The sequence below is a fragment of the Nyctibius grandis genome, chromosome 1 (assembly GCF_013368605.1).
Source record: "Nyctibius grandis isolate bNycGra1 chromosome 1, bNycGra1.pri, whole genome shotgun sequence".
Classification (NCBI taxonomy): Eukaryota; Metazoa; Chordata; class Aves; order Nyctibiiformes; family Nyctibiidae; genus Nyctibius; species Nyctibius grandis.
In genome coordinates, this window is record NC_090658.1 from 104,794,015 (window position 1) to 104,807,800 (window position 13,786).

The 13,786-nt window shown below is 41.9% G+C and overlaps 1 protein-coding gene across 1 annotated transcript in view; it reads left to right on the forward strand.

Moving 5' to 3' along the window:
• Positions 1-9,453: 9,453 nt before the first annotated feature.
• HMGCLL1 (3-hydroxy-3-methylglutaryl-CoA lyase like 1) overlaps positions 9,454-13,786 on the forward strand; it is an 88,184-nt gene continuing 83,851 nt past the window's right edge. Inside the window, exon 1 of the mRNA XM_068407222.1 lies at positions 9,454-9,585. Within this exon, the coding sequence (XP_068263323.1) occupies positions 9,469-9,585 (117 nt within the window). The 5' untranslated portion in view covers positions 9,454-9,468. The remainder of the gene's footprint in view (positions 9,586-13,786) is intronic.

The following is a 13,786-nucleotide window of genomic DNA, read 5'->3' on the forward strand; positions in this document are numbered from 1 at the left end:
CTCCTGTCCGTGTGGGGTCTTCTGGTGCCCCATGGTGACCTGTCCCCCTTCTCTCCTGTACCTTAAAAGGCCCACTGAAAAAGGAGTATAAGAACTCAGACTACCTCCATTAACACTACGGTACCTCATGTCTTCAATAGCTCCCACTTTGAGCTCTGAATTATAAGTCTGAGTTACAATAATAGAGGTATTGGGTCAAATTATGTTCCTTAACAAGGTACGAAACACCTCAAGAATTTTAATGGAAGTTCTGTATGTGCGGGAGAGGAAAAAACCTTTTTACAAAAATAATACAGAATAGTTTTAAGTCCAAAAGTCTATTTGCCTATTGTCCTCAAGGGAAACTACAGATCTTTAAGCATCTTTCTGCACTAGGACCAGCAATACTTAAAGGTCAAAGAAAAGTCATAACTGTAACACTAATGTATTACTATAGAACTTAAAGAAATACTCTATGCATTGTTTTTAGTTCCTTATTACTCAAATTCCTGGCTGTACAGTGATCCAGTGTCAACATTTGGTTTGGCATTTAGGATTCTCTCCTAGGAAATGGGAAGTGTGGATTCAATACTCTGAAGGCTTCTCAAACTCTGAGCCAGAAATTTCATGGCTGTTCCTCTGTGCTTGGTGTTTCCTACTGGCCAAACTTCAGGGGCTACCTGTTCAACATGTGGACATACTGCACTGCCTAGGAGAGACACCTAAACTTCCTTCATCGCAGTGGAGAAGCAAGTTTCTAGCTAAGCTGCTCCAAATAACTCTCTGAGGGTGATGTGGACACCTAGCTCTCTCCACTGACTCTGCAGAAAAATGCAGCTTACACAGCCTAAATCTCTCTAAAGGCTCATAAATGCTGCAATGCCTGATTTAAATGCGTAAAGTAGGAGGTTTGACTAATGTTGTCCATACCTATTTTAATTCTCATGCAGATAGATGGTTGTATCGGTTTGTTGTGGGTTGACCCTGGGAGGCAGCTAAGCCCCACACAGTCCCTCACTTCCAGAGGGATGGGGCAGAGAGTCAGAAGGGTAAAAGTGTGAAAACTCAGGTTGAGATAAAGACAGTCCTGGTTTTGCTGGGACAGAATCATGGAATCAATTTTCTGTTCAGAAAAACTGCATTTTTGAGAGGACTGCAGCACCCAATACGGCGGGAACGAAGTTGATAAGACACTGGTTTAGTTGGTGGCCAGCCATGGTATGCAGGTGTCCATAGGGATCAAGGCCGTTAGCAGTTCCAAGTTAGCCAGGTGCCTAAGCTAGGAGGAGTGAAAGCCAGGGCAGCTGACCCAGGCTGGCCCTCAGGTGTATTCCATACCATAAATGTCACACTCACTATACATTGGGAACTTTGCTGAGGGGGGGTCTCCTTCCCAACGGTCACCATCCCTGGAGGGGCTTGTCCATCATTCCGCTCCTGAGGCCTGCTCTCCTATTGTGACCATCACGTGGGGTTTGACATCCAGCATTCATTGGACAGAGTATAACTCTGTGTACTTAGTATTAGTATTAATATTAGTTCTGTCATTTTATTAACTCTGTTTCCATTTCAATCCATGGGTCTCCTTTCCTTTTCCCAATTCCCTTTCTCGGCTGGAAAGGGGTCATTGGGTGATAGAACAGCTGGCTATAGTTTAGCCCCCAGATGCAGGCTAAACAGAGACAGACAGTTAACTACGTAAAGCAAAGCTGTGTGTTCAAGCAAGGCAAAATAAGGAATTGCTTCACTACTTCCCATCGGTGGGCAGGTGTTTAGCCATTTCCAGGAAACAGGGCTTCATCTTGTATAACTGTAACTTGGGAAGACAAGCACCATAATCCTGAATGTCACCCCGCTTCCTCCTTCTTTCCCCCAGCTTTTATTGCTGAGCATGTCATGTGGTATGGAACGTCCCTTTGGTCAGTTGTCCCAGCTGTGTCTCCTTCTGACTTCTTGCCCACCCCCAGCCTACTCACTGAGAGGACATGGTGAGAAACAGAGAGTCTTTGACACTGGTCAGTGTCAAATATCAGTGTGTTATCATCAATGCTGTTTTCATCACAAATCCAAAACATAGCACCATAAGAGCTGTTATGAAAAAAACTAACTACATCCCAGCCAAAACCAGTACCCTGTTGTACTAGGACCACACTGTCACATTTCAAAAAGCTTTTATTTGCAATCAGAAAGATGAAAAAATTGCCAATTTTCTTAAGAAAATTGCTAATTCTTGTGTTGTCACATAATTCTATGACCTGACACATAGATATTAAAACCTCTAGATCTACTATGTGAAACAAACCCTTTCTTGTCCTGATATACAAACATCTGCTTTGGAGGTGAATTGTGTTTTAAATTGAGGCAAGAAATCGCTAAGAGTAGCGCGGAGTGGTTGATACTGCAAATGACATTCTTGTTATGAAAAAGAACGTTATTTTTCTCTTTCACAGAATATTGCTCAGGCAACACTGTGGGTCCCTAAAAGTAACAACAATAACCTGTTCTGCTTCACAACATGGCATCAGCATTTTAATTTAAAGGTCTTATTGTTTTTTTTCCCTTCCTAGATGAAGCTTACAGATGTATTTTTGTTTGAGATGCTGTGGACTCAAGAAAGTGCTTATTATTGCAACTGTAACATGAACTAGTGCACATTAATTTTTATGTGACTACATCTTGTGTTAGTGATAAATACAGAGAAACAAGATTTTAAAAACCCAAGTTTTTCCAAGTGTTTTACTTTATTGTGGTGTTGCTACCATTATGCTGAAAAGGGAATCTCTGAATGTCAATACCATTCCAGTATTTCCTATGTCAGCCTTTCCTCTAGAGTTACAGTATTCATTTGCTTGGTTCAGTCTTTGCTATTGAAGCCAAAAAACACAATCCTTTGTCCTAACTTATGCATGCTACCAAAGAGGATTTTAGATCACAGGACACAGCTGAAAACTGCAATCTGACACTGAAGTTAAATACAAACAGAGATGGAAGAAATAAATGATGCACACATTTACTTGCTGATCTCAGATTACTTTGTATTATGGTGCGTGTGATATTTGTTTTTATTCCACATTACATACTATTTCAATTTATTTTTCGTTATTTAGTAGCATATTGTCCAAAAGTTTTTGGTATGTTGATGATTTAACAACTGCATTCAGTTATTGTGGATATGCATTTTAATTTTGCATTGTTTAGGCACAATGATATGAAGGAAACTGAAAAACATCTAACTGCCACATTAAACAGAAGCAGACTACCTTGGCAAGCACATCCTTTATGTGCAAATATAAACTTTGCTTTGTCTCTTCAGTGATACCTCTGCCTTTTTTACTGTTTGGTTGCCAAATTAGGCAAGTTTACACTGCACCAGAAGACTACTTCTCCGTTTATTTTTAGTCCTATGTTGAGTAATTTTGGTGACAGAAGAAACAGAAAAATTCTAGTGACAGACAGGTCACTATACTAGAATTTAAACTGTTGTTATTGCTTTGGAACAATTTAATGCCAGTGACATAGCAGCTGGGTACCTCAAGTCATTTTTAAAGGACAGCTACATGGCAAATGCCTAAAAAAAAATCAAACAGCTATTCCTTGTAAGCCTATGAAATATTTTTAGTACATTAACTTAGTAATTAGAAGAATAAAACCAAAAAGGACAGAGAAAACTAAATTTTGGATTCATATAATCTACATATATTTGTGCTTTATTATTAAAAAATAAGAATCTAATCTACATATAATTAGATATGTAGATTATATACATATAATTCATATAATCTACATATATTTGTGCTTTATCATTAAAAAATAATAATAATCTAATAATCATTAGATGATGCCTAATTCATTTTCACTTTCTGGAAAAATTTGAAATAGAGAAATAGCATATTAGATATTAGTATATTAGACATTACTATATTAGATTGTAGGGTTTGTAATAAAATCAACAACAAGCAAGCTAGCAATTAATCAATCTCTATTTTTCTTGTGATTTCATTGCCTAGATACACAGTTCCTTGGACTATCTGGGCTTCTCAGAAACACTCCAGTTCTACTCCATCTTCTTCCCTCCCCTTAATGCTGAAACTGCATCCAGCTCTGATAGCCTGCCGGAGGGACACACTGTCTAGTTATCTCTTTATCTACCTGCCTCAAAGCTATTGCCACATAATTGCCACATAACCTTTAACAGTTACGTATTTTCTGCAGTATACAATGAGATTATATATTGATATTCGTAGATCACATTTCATTTGTACCTTCCCTTTCAGTCCACTTCCAGCTTCCTTGGTGAATTTTTCTCTGAAGCCAGCAACAAGTTTGCTAAGCATACTGGCTTGAGACTTTCCTCATCTGCACAGGTAGAAATCAGGTATAGAGTTGAATGAAGTGACAATGTAATGAACTTAATTTATGTTAGCTGGCGTGGGACTCATTCAAGTAAATGCAGCTAATGTAGCTAGCTATCTACTTCTGAGTAGTTACCCTAGGCTCTCTATAGTCAGCAGGGAAACAAACGCATGTGTTAGCATATGGCTCATTTGATCCCAAAATACATGTTTAAAATAAATCAGAAGAATTGCTCCCTAAGAGAACACAGAAAAAGTGCAGGTCTTTAACTCTTTTTTTCCTGTTTGGAAAGCACTAACCCCAGAATGCAGTGCAGGTACACTTGTCAGGTGGTTATTTTGTGCTGTTTTGGCTAAACTCTGATAAATGCTTTGTACTTGAGAAGAAATGGATATAGCATAAAAGTTGTCCCAGCATCTCCTTATTCAGTAAATATTTTCTAAGGATGATTTGTAGTTTCTCTTTGTACTAAGTGATGTAAAGGGGTTGCTTGCTGGCAGAGCAAGAAAATTGGGCCCACTGACAATCAATACTGTTTTGTTGGCTCTTAGTAACATAAAGGGAGAAAGGAAATCAGAGGTTACTGCATATTGCACCATTCATATAAGAAATCAAATCAGCATTTATTGGCAGAAAAGACTGGGTTGAGGGGAGAGGGAGATACTAACTGCATTTATGTGAAAAACAGAGATGGAAAAGTAGTCTGTGTAACAGTAGGCAAAATACTTGCTCTTAAAAGGAAATATTTTCTTAACTATTATAATAGCATCTTGAAAATCCATTCAGGAATTGGCTCCTTGTTTCTCCTGATAATGCCAAGTAGTAGGTCAGGTCACTGAGATGAAGAACTTCCAGTCTGAAAGATGGAGTCAGAGAAGGGACACATTTGGTTCATCAGCATTTCTGTCAGTTATGGAAATAGCTCAAATGGAAAATGTTATCCATAAATAAGCACTTTCTGCTGTCTTTGATATGCCTCATAAGAATTATACGTAGCTATGTAGCTCTGGCACTTTGGAGACCACCCAAACGGCTGCAGAGTACCATTCTTACCAATGTAAAAGGCAGTGTCCTTTATAAATATAAAATAACATAGCTTAATGTACATCCCTTTCTTTTCTGACTCTGTGTATAGGTGTATACCTGTTGTGATTATGAAACTAGGCCTAAGCTCAGCAAATTTCCTTCTCTTCCTATTTAACATTGTCTAGTAGTATGACAATAAAATTAAAATGTTTCATTTTTTTTTGTTTGTGTTTTACATTGTGATCTAGTTGGCAAAAAACTTGCCATCTGATTGAATTAGTGAAAGAATAGAAAAGAACAGGTTCCAACATCTGGCAAGACATAACTTGGACTTTCTTCTTGATTGTGTCGGTTTCAAATGCCAGGTGTCTATCACTTGGGGTATAGCCTTACTTTGGCAAAGTAAATCTATTACTAACTCTCTGAAGAATGCCGTCTCTGAATGATGCCGCTGCTAATGGAACACTAATTTACTGCCACAACTGTAAAGAATCTTTTTTAACTTTGTGTTACACTTCCCATCAATTTAGATCAACCAGACCTACCCTATGTGAGAAGTTATCTGCATTTTTCTCCAATAAAACTGAAATGACAAAAGCTTTGCTTTCCTGGAGATATCATCCACTATTGGTAGCCCCATTGTTTTTTTCTTTAGTCCTCATCTTCTTTGTCAGGGCTGGAGCATATTATTCCTGCAATGCTTGCCAGATTTCTATGGCTTATTTGTTGTTTGAGACTCACCATATGTGTCTTTGATCCCTGCCTAGTAGGCACCTTGGCTGCTCGCCAGTTTGGCACTTAAAATTATCATCAGTATGAATAGCTCCCTTGCTTCTGATTCTGTCCCTTTTGCTGTCATCAAATCACTCTTTAAACAACTTTCTTATTTTCTTTTAGATGCTTGTTAACGATCAACCTATTTTTACCATGCCTTTCTTGGCCAAGGTTTTGTGTCACACTGCAGGAAATCCAACAGCTTGATGTTACCACTCCTAATGACCTGACTGCCAACTACCTGTGTAATGGCGTGGAAACAATAAGGAATACAGAAACATCTCTCATGGTAGTATTTGAAGTTTCTCTGCATATTACACAAATTTGCCTGTTCTCCCCATCTGTTAGGCTTGGTGGCATGACTTTTAATGAGACATTATTTATTTTTGTGAAAAGCATTCCTTTTAGTAAACATCTTAAAACCTTTGAGCAGGATACAGTGTGAGCCAACGACAATGACAGATTGAGAGGAGTATCAGAATGATAAATAGCTTTAAGAGACAGATGGAAAGCCAAAAGCCAGTTATGTGCAATTTCTGTTCGCTATCCTGATGTAGCACTAAACACATCTGAAACCTTCCATGTGTTCTAGCAAACTGAAGTTGTTCCAAAATGCCATTGTTGAACAAAAAATATGTGTAATCAAAATGAGGAACAGCACAGGGCATATAAAGGTCCAGGGGCCCATGCGCTGTTACAGAAAGATCTGCCAGAAGTCTCCATTATTCTTCACATGATTTTGCAAAACTTCACTCAGTAAATATACTGGTACTACCACTGAAAGCAGACAAGGTTAAGCAGCTTACTGTACCATATCTACCTTCATCTTAACTCACAGAGTGGGGTGGAGTAAGTTTTTTAGCCCCTGCAAGCAAAGAACAGTATTGGCATGATTACACCTGCCTAAGACGCACTCTTCTTGGAGCTACTTTCACATTGTGCCGTCCCATGTGACTCTTGTTTAGGAATAACAATTTGGTTTAGCTCTAAAGCTTTTAACACACAGTGCTTTTCTGATAGATAAATTATCATGTCTTTCTCCCATGAAACATGGGAGTTGCAGATGACTGTGTTTTATTTACATGTCTCGATTTTGAAGCAACTGCTTACATGGAATTAGAAGCACTAGTTGAAAAATTCAGTGCTAAATTGGCAAGGGTGAAAAACAAATTCTGATTTCAGGAAGAATGAGAGGTACAGCAGAAAAAACGACGAGAAACTGTTGCATGAGAACCCAGTTTATTTGGGATTACTTTATAATGTATCACTGATTTATTTTCCTTCTCTGCCCAACAACACTGGAATTTCAGATAAAGATGCTCCTTTTCAGCATATTCGGTGGCACACTGAGTCTTAAAGCAGGTTTGTGTCAGAAAATGTTCGCAGTGGACTTAGGCTGGAAGAGCACACGGAAGCTTTGAGCCCTACAAAAATGGCATGCAATTCTGGCAGCATGTTTTATAGCTATAAACAAATGACAGGCAAGAAGCAATGCTGTTAGAAGGGATTTAATGGGGAGAAGACAGCAGTTTGATGGCTAAGCTACCTGAAGAGAGTTACATTGAACCTAATTTCAGAGGTATTTGTAAGAAAGATGATTAAAGGGAACATGAAGTGTGATTTCGGTATTGGAGTAACTTGAGAACAGGTCAGGTACTTAAGAGAGGTATACTTTATACACTGGCATACTCTTAACTTCCTCACAACTGCATTTTTCACCCTATTTCCAATTTGCTATGAAATGTATAGAAAAGCGCAAACCAAAACGATTTACCTCAATAAAGTGCTTTTCTCTTCACATGTAACACACCATAGATAAACCACCTCTCACTGGGAGGCAAAAGAGAAAGGCTTGATTTTATGTCCAGCCTTTGTACATTTTATCCCTGGCTTTACAGGTAACAAGAAACAGAGTCAACATTTAATGGAAACTTACTGGAATTTTGAACTGTGAACATATAAGAATTTTGAATTCACAAAGATTTTACTGGAAGAAAGCAGAAAAGACACCAACTGCATCAGATCACAGTCAGTAGAGAATCCCCCTGGCACTTTTCTGTGGACCAGATTTGAAATTGCAGAGATTCCCAGTAGTGATATTTTTTAAATAAATTTTTAAAATCATATTTTAAACATTTTATTTCTGAAAAGCTGTCATTACCCCTTGAAAAACAAAGATTTCCCAGCCAATCAATCAGCATCCAGTTTTGGTTTACAATGGCACTCAGAAACAGGGAGGGGTTTGGATGCAGAGAACAGCAAGCTTGAAACGTAAAACAGCAAAAGAAGGTGCCGAGAGCATCGTGGCTATTGGTGAATGACTGAAACATAGACTTGGCTGTAAACCTGGTAATCTTTTGCAGAAAATGACCGAGGGAAAGGTTACTGAATTTAACAAAAAATCCCTGATGCCTCAGAAAAGGAAATATCTAGAAAAAATTTCCAGTGCACACGGCATTTCGCTTGAGAGTAGTTTGGAAAGTTGGCTGACACACTGAATGCTAAAGGAGATGACAAAATATAACCTGCTGCTTCCGAGAGAGCTGTTAAAACCTGAAAAGTATTCCATTTGCTATGTTCTAAGCTTCTGCTACCCAAATGAAAAGCATAAATGCAAGCGTGTGCATGAAGCTGCCTGTCAAACACCTGCTGCCACCTGAACGGCCGAGTGAGCGGGGCAGGTTTATTCCGCATGCGTTTGCGCAGCCCAGGATCCCAAACAGGGCGAGCGGGCTGGGTCTCGAAGCAGCCCTGACCCTTCCCTTGCTCCTCGCTTTCCCCTCAAGCCTTCTGCCAAACGCATCCAAAGCCCAGGCTGGGCCCCGTGTCTCCCGGGTGCGCGGAGCGTCAGGAAGGATGTGGGGCTGGACGGCTGCCTGTCCCCATGCTTGTGCCCCCCGCGAGCGGTGGGCCCGCTGGGTCCCCGAGTCTCCTCAGGGGTTTCTCCCCCACCCCGCCCCGCAGTGGCTGGCTGCTGTGGCGCTGGCCAAGCCCGCACCAAACGCGGGCAGCCACCGCCGGGGCTCCTCTGCCGGGCGCCCTCAGCGCCCGGGAACGAGAGGAGGAGGCGGCGAGGAGAGAAGGTAGCTCCCAGCCGCCGGGGCCCGCCGCGGCGACTGGCGGGTCGGCGGGCTGAGGCGGCGGCTGCTGCAGCAGCCGCGGTAGGGGGCGCGGCGGGGCTGGCGGCGCGGCGGGCTCCCGCGCTCCTCCAATCACAGGCGCTGCTCGGGGCCGCGCTGCAGCCAGCTGCGGCGGCGGGGCTGCGGCGGGCGCGGGGCCGGTGAGGCCCCCGCTGGCGAGAGGCTGCGCCGACCTTGCGGCTGGCTGTCGGGCGCCATGGGCACGGTGCCGTCGGCGCTGAAGCACTGCCTCAGCTACCAGCACCTCCTCAAGGAGCAGCTGTGGATCGGGGAGCCGGCCGCTCAGCCGCCTGCGGCTCCGCACCCCGGTCAGGTATCGCCGGGGCGGGGGTGAAGGGGTGGGATGATGCCGGCCCTGCGAGGCGCGGCCGCCGCCAGGGGGAGGTAGGGGCCCGCCGGGCGCGGGGGCCGCCTCCGCCGGCCGCCTTCCCCCTTCGCCTCTCAGACTCGTACCCTGTGTCCCTGCTGCCCCCGCCTGCGCCAGGCCCTCGCCCCCCTCCCTGCCCGACCCAGCGGCCCTCCCGCCGGCCACCGCCGAGGGTGAGGGCGTGCGGGGCGGAGTGGGGGTCTCCCTCTCATCCCCACACGCCGCTGGGCCTTTCCTGGTCCGTATTTCAGAAGACGGGTGGTTTTAAACCGTCTGGCTGGTAGCGCACACGCAGGCGGGCACCTCTGGTGGCGCTGGGGGCAGGGGTGATGCAGTGTTAAAGAAATCCACTCATCTGTGGTCCTGTCACCTGTTACAGTCCACTGCGTGAAAAGTCATAAAATTGTAGGGTGACACATATTTTGGCGAGGCCGCAGTGCCAAGCCTTGCTCCTCGGAGTTTGTATTTCTCAAACTGGAGTGTGCTGGGCCCATCTGCTGTCGGGTGGAAAGCCATGACAGCCGTGAGGGTGCGGAGGCAGAGCCCTCAGCTCCTCTGGAGCACCTGTACCTGCCTTTTGGGCTGGGGTGCTCGGGGTGCCGATGGGATTGTCATGGAAGGATGAGTCAAGGTGGTTGCTCACCCTCCTGCCTGTCAGCTACGAGCAGGTGTGGAGAGTGGCTGGAGATCATGGGGAGTGGGAGAGGAGGGTGGAGGAGGAGTCCCGTGGGCAGGCGGCCAGATGAAGACCATAGGCCATGACTGTCCTAATTATGGCTTTGGAAGGAAGGAAATGAAGGAAAGGGAAAGTACCAGCGGCTTTTAGGGAGAGGCTGCATAAATCTGGAAGGACATTGGAGGAAGATGTCAATGTGAAATACTCAAAGGAGGAAATAATTCTGAGCATGGCATTGCCTTTACTATAACAATGCACTTATTTTTGGGGTGTGTTGTGTCTGAACTGTCGTTCTTTCTGAGGCGAACTCCAGTAATCAGTCGGTGCTTCAAACATTAAAAACATGAGCCAAGCCTAGAACAAAATTGGTTTAAAAATCATATCTTAAAAAAACCCACTGCTTGTTTGTTGCATCTTTCTTCTGTTTTCTACACCTTTCAGATATACCGGGGGTACATTCTCCATTTTTCTCCACCATCTGGAAGTGAAGTTTAATTATTAGGTAGCAATCTAACTTCACAGGTGGGGAGATCATGAAAAAGAAAATGTTCTGAGTGCCATTAAAGCTGGCAGCATTGTAATTTTTCTTCAGAGGATCTCAGCTTGGTATCTCAAGAGCAACATATATGGAATACTCAAAGCAATAGTGTTGTGAGCACAGAGCTTTGTATAGGTAAGCTCTGTACAACTTCCAGCTATCACAATTCCCTGAGAATAGTGTCTATCCAGCATTGAATTTTGGGGAAAAAAAAAAACCAATTCCTTCAGTTGTTTCTGTAAAAGTGGAAAATTGTTTTCTTACTGTGAAAAGAAATAAAATGGAATGAAAAGACTTTTATATATTAGACATGAAGGAAAGCACTATAATGCTTTCCATGTGCCCTTGCTACATTTTGGTGCATCATTTTCTTTCAAAAGAATGTTTTTAAAAAATTCCTTCAAAATACCTCGATATGGCACTTGATTGCATCAGTTTCTACCCCCTATCATCTGAAAGGTTCAAGGGCTTTGCAACAGAGAGGGTTTGAAGTCAAAAAACAAGCAATATCTTTCCAGAACATCATAGATTTAAAAAAAAGGTTTCTTTATTGTAATGGATGCCTGTAACTTTTGCTTCATGTTTGCAGTGTTCGTCTTTCATTTTCGTCACCATTTTTCTTCCTCCAAGGATACAGAAAGATGTCTTCCTCAGTAAATAACACACGTGAGAATTTGCTGCTTGCCCTCCCTGTGCACATTCATGTGATTGTAAGCTGCACAGTCTTCTGAGCCTGTCGACACTAATTAAGTCTGGAGTTGGTCACAGAATCACAGAATCAACCAGGTTGGAAGAGACCTCAGGGATCATCGAGTCCAACCGTTGCCCTGACACCACCCTGTCAACTAGACCATGGCACTAAGTGCCATGTCCAGTCTTTTCTTAAACACATCCAGAGATGGTGACTCCACCACCTCCCTGGGCAGCCCATTCCAATGTCTAATAACCCTTTCTGAAAAGAAATTCTTCCTAATGTCCAACCTGAACCTCCCCTGGTGAAGCTTGAGGCTGTGTCCTCTTGTCCTATCGCTAGTTGCCCGGGAGAAGAGGCCGACTCCCACTTCACTACAACCTCCCTTCACTGTTAATGTTTTAACATTTGCTTCTGCATTACCTCACTGTGATTTTTATTAGATAATTCTAATAATTTTCTTTATTTTACATGAAACTGTTCAAATTTCCATTTTTCTCACATGGATGCTTAAACAACCCATAAAGGTTTTCCTTATGCTTAAGTGCCTTCTGTGTCAATCCTGTTCAAGAAAAAACGTATTCCTCTTTATGTGATCTAGAAATACTAGCTCAAGTGATGGTTATAAAAAGTGGGTTTTTTTTTGTTTTGACCAGTGTATGCAAGACAGTTATGGGAGCACCGCTGTAGTCACATTTATGTAGGTACACCAACAAATAAAATAGGGGAAGAGGCTTAAGGTGCAAGAACAGTTTCCCAGAAATAATTTAGTGCTTTCATGGCTGATGAAAATAAGGAGTTGATTTTCTTGCTGAAATCTTTTCAGGAATTTTTCAGGATTTTTCTTTAAACACCAAGTAAAATGTAGGTGTTTAATTATAGTGTTGCTACCAGGGCTCTTGTAAAACTAAAATAATTCAATTTTGTCTAAAAAATGCTAAATATATAAAAATTTGGTTATATACTGTGCTGACTAATTTGTAAAGGTCCAGGTTTAACCACTTGGAGCTGTATTGGAGGCAAAATAATAGGTCCTAGAGTGGGTAGTGGGATATCTTAGTCTTTGTTTTCCCTTAATTTTCCTCTTTCATTTAGCCAACAGTTTTGTAGTATTTTTACAACTGTATTTGACTTTAAAACGTAGGGTTGCTTGGGGAGCAAAGTTATTGAAAAGGAGAGGTGAAAAGCAAAAGTAATTGGGCTAATAGCTAGATGATAGAAAGTAAATAGAATTTTCTACTATCTTTCACTCTTAGACTAGTCTGTATTACATAAAAAAACTATCGAACACCTGACTAGTCAATGGGACACCACGTTCCTGTTGCAGTATCTTCATCTTGTTCCATTTTCTTAATTTCTTAATCTTGCTTGCTTCAGAAATAGTCTTATGTTTCATACAAGGGGATCCTAGTTCTGCTTCATTCTCTTAGCATTACCCCAGTGTATACTGTTTTTATTAATAGGTCTGATTAATTTAATATTTAGTAAAATTAATCAGACCTTTAATAGAAGTTATAGCTACATGAGAATTTGTTAAAGACATGGGTTTTATCAGAACTGTAAAATGTGCTAGGATCTACCTGGAAAGGAGGTGGCAGTAGATGTTGCAGTATTAGTGAGATTTCCGCAGTGATCGAGATTGCTACTGATGGTGACTCATAGCACTTGACTGGAATTTCTAATGTACTTTGTGTTCTGTTTTATAAAAAGCTCAGGCTGAGCAGCAGGGAGGAAGGCTGGCTGTTCATCTACTGCTGGTGGTTGTCCTCTGGCTTAGCACGAACCTTCTGGCTGGAAGGAGGGATTGTCTGAGAGCAACTGACATTGGTCTCATCCTTAATGTTGTTTTCATGTATAATGGAGTTTTAATGCATAAGGAATATGCTAATGACACAGCAGGGAAGAGCTGGATGGCTAAAGAAATGGTGTAAAAGACTGGGATGAAATTCAAGGATATAGAATGATTAGGTACTTTGAGACTAATAACCCAAACTAGAAACTGTGACATTATCAGTTAGAAATGACTGAAGAAGAACCTTGGAATACTCACAACTCATAAGAGGACTATGAGCTGCCCATACAGTAGAGCTGTTAAAAAAAAAAAAAACAGATTAAGTCCTTGGATGTATCAGATCAAGTATTTCCAGTCAAACAGGGAAATGTTAGTGCCATTGTAAAAGACTTTGTCTGAGGCTTGTTCAATTTTGGTTAGTCATGTTCAAGAAATCGAATTCCAGATGGG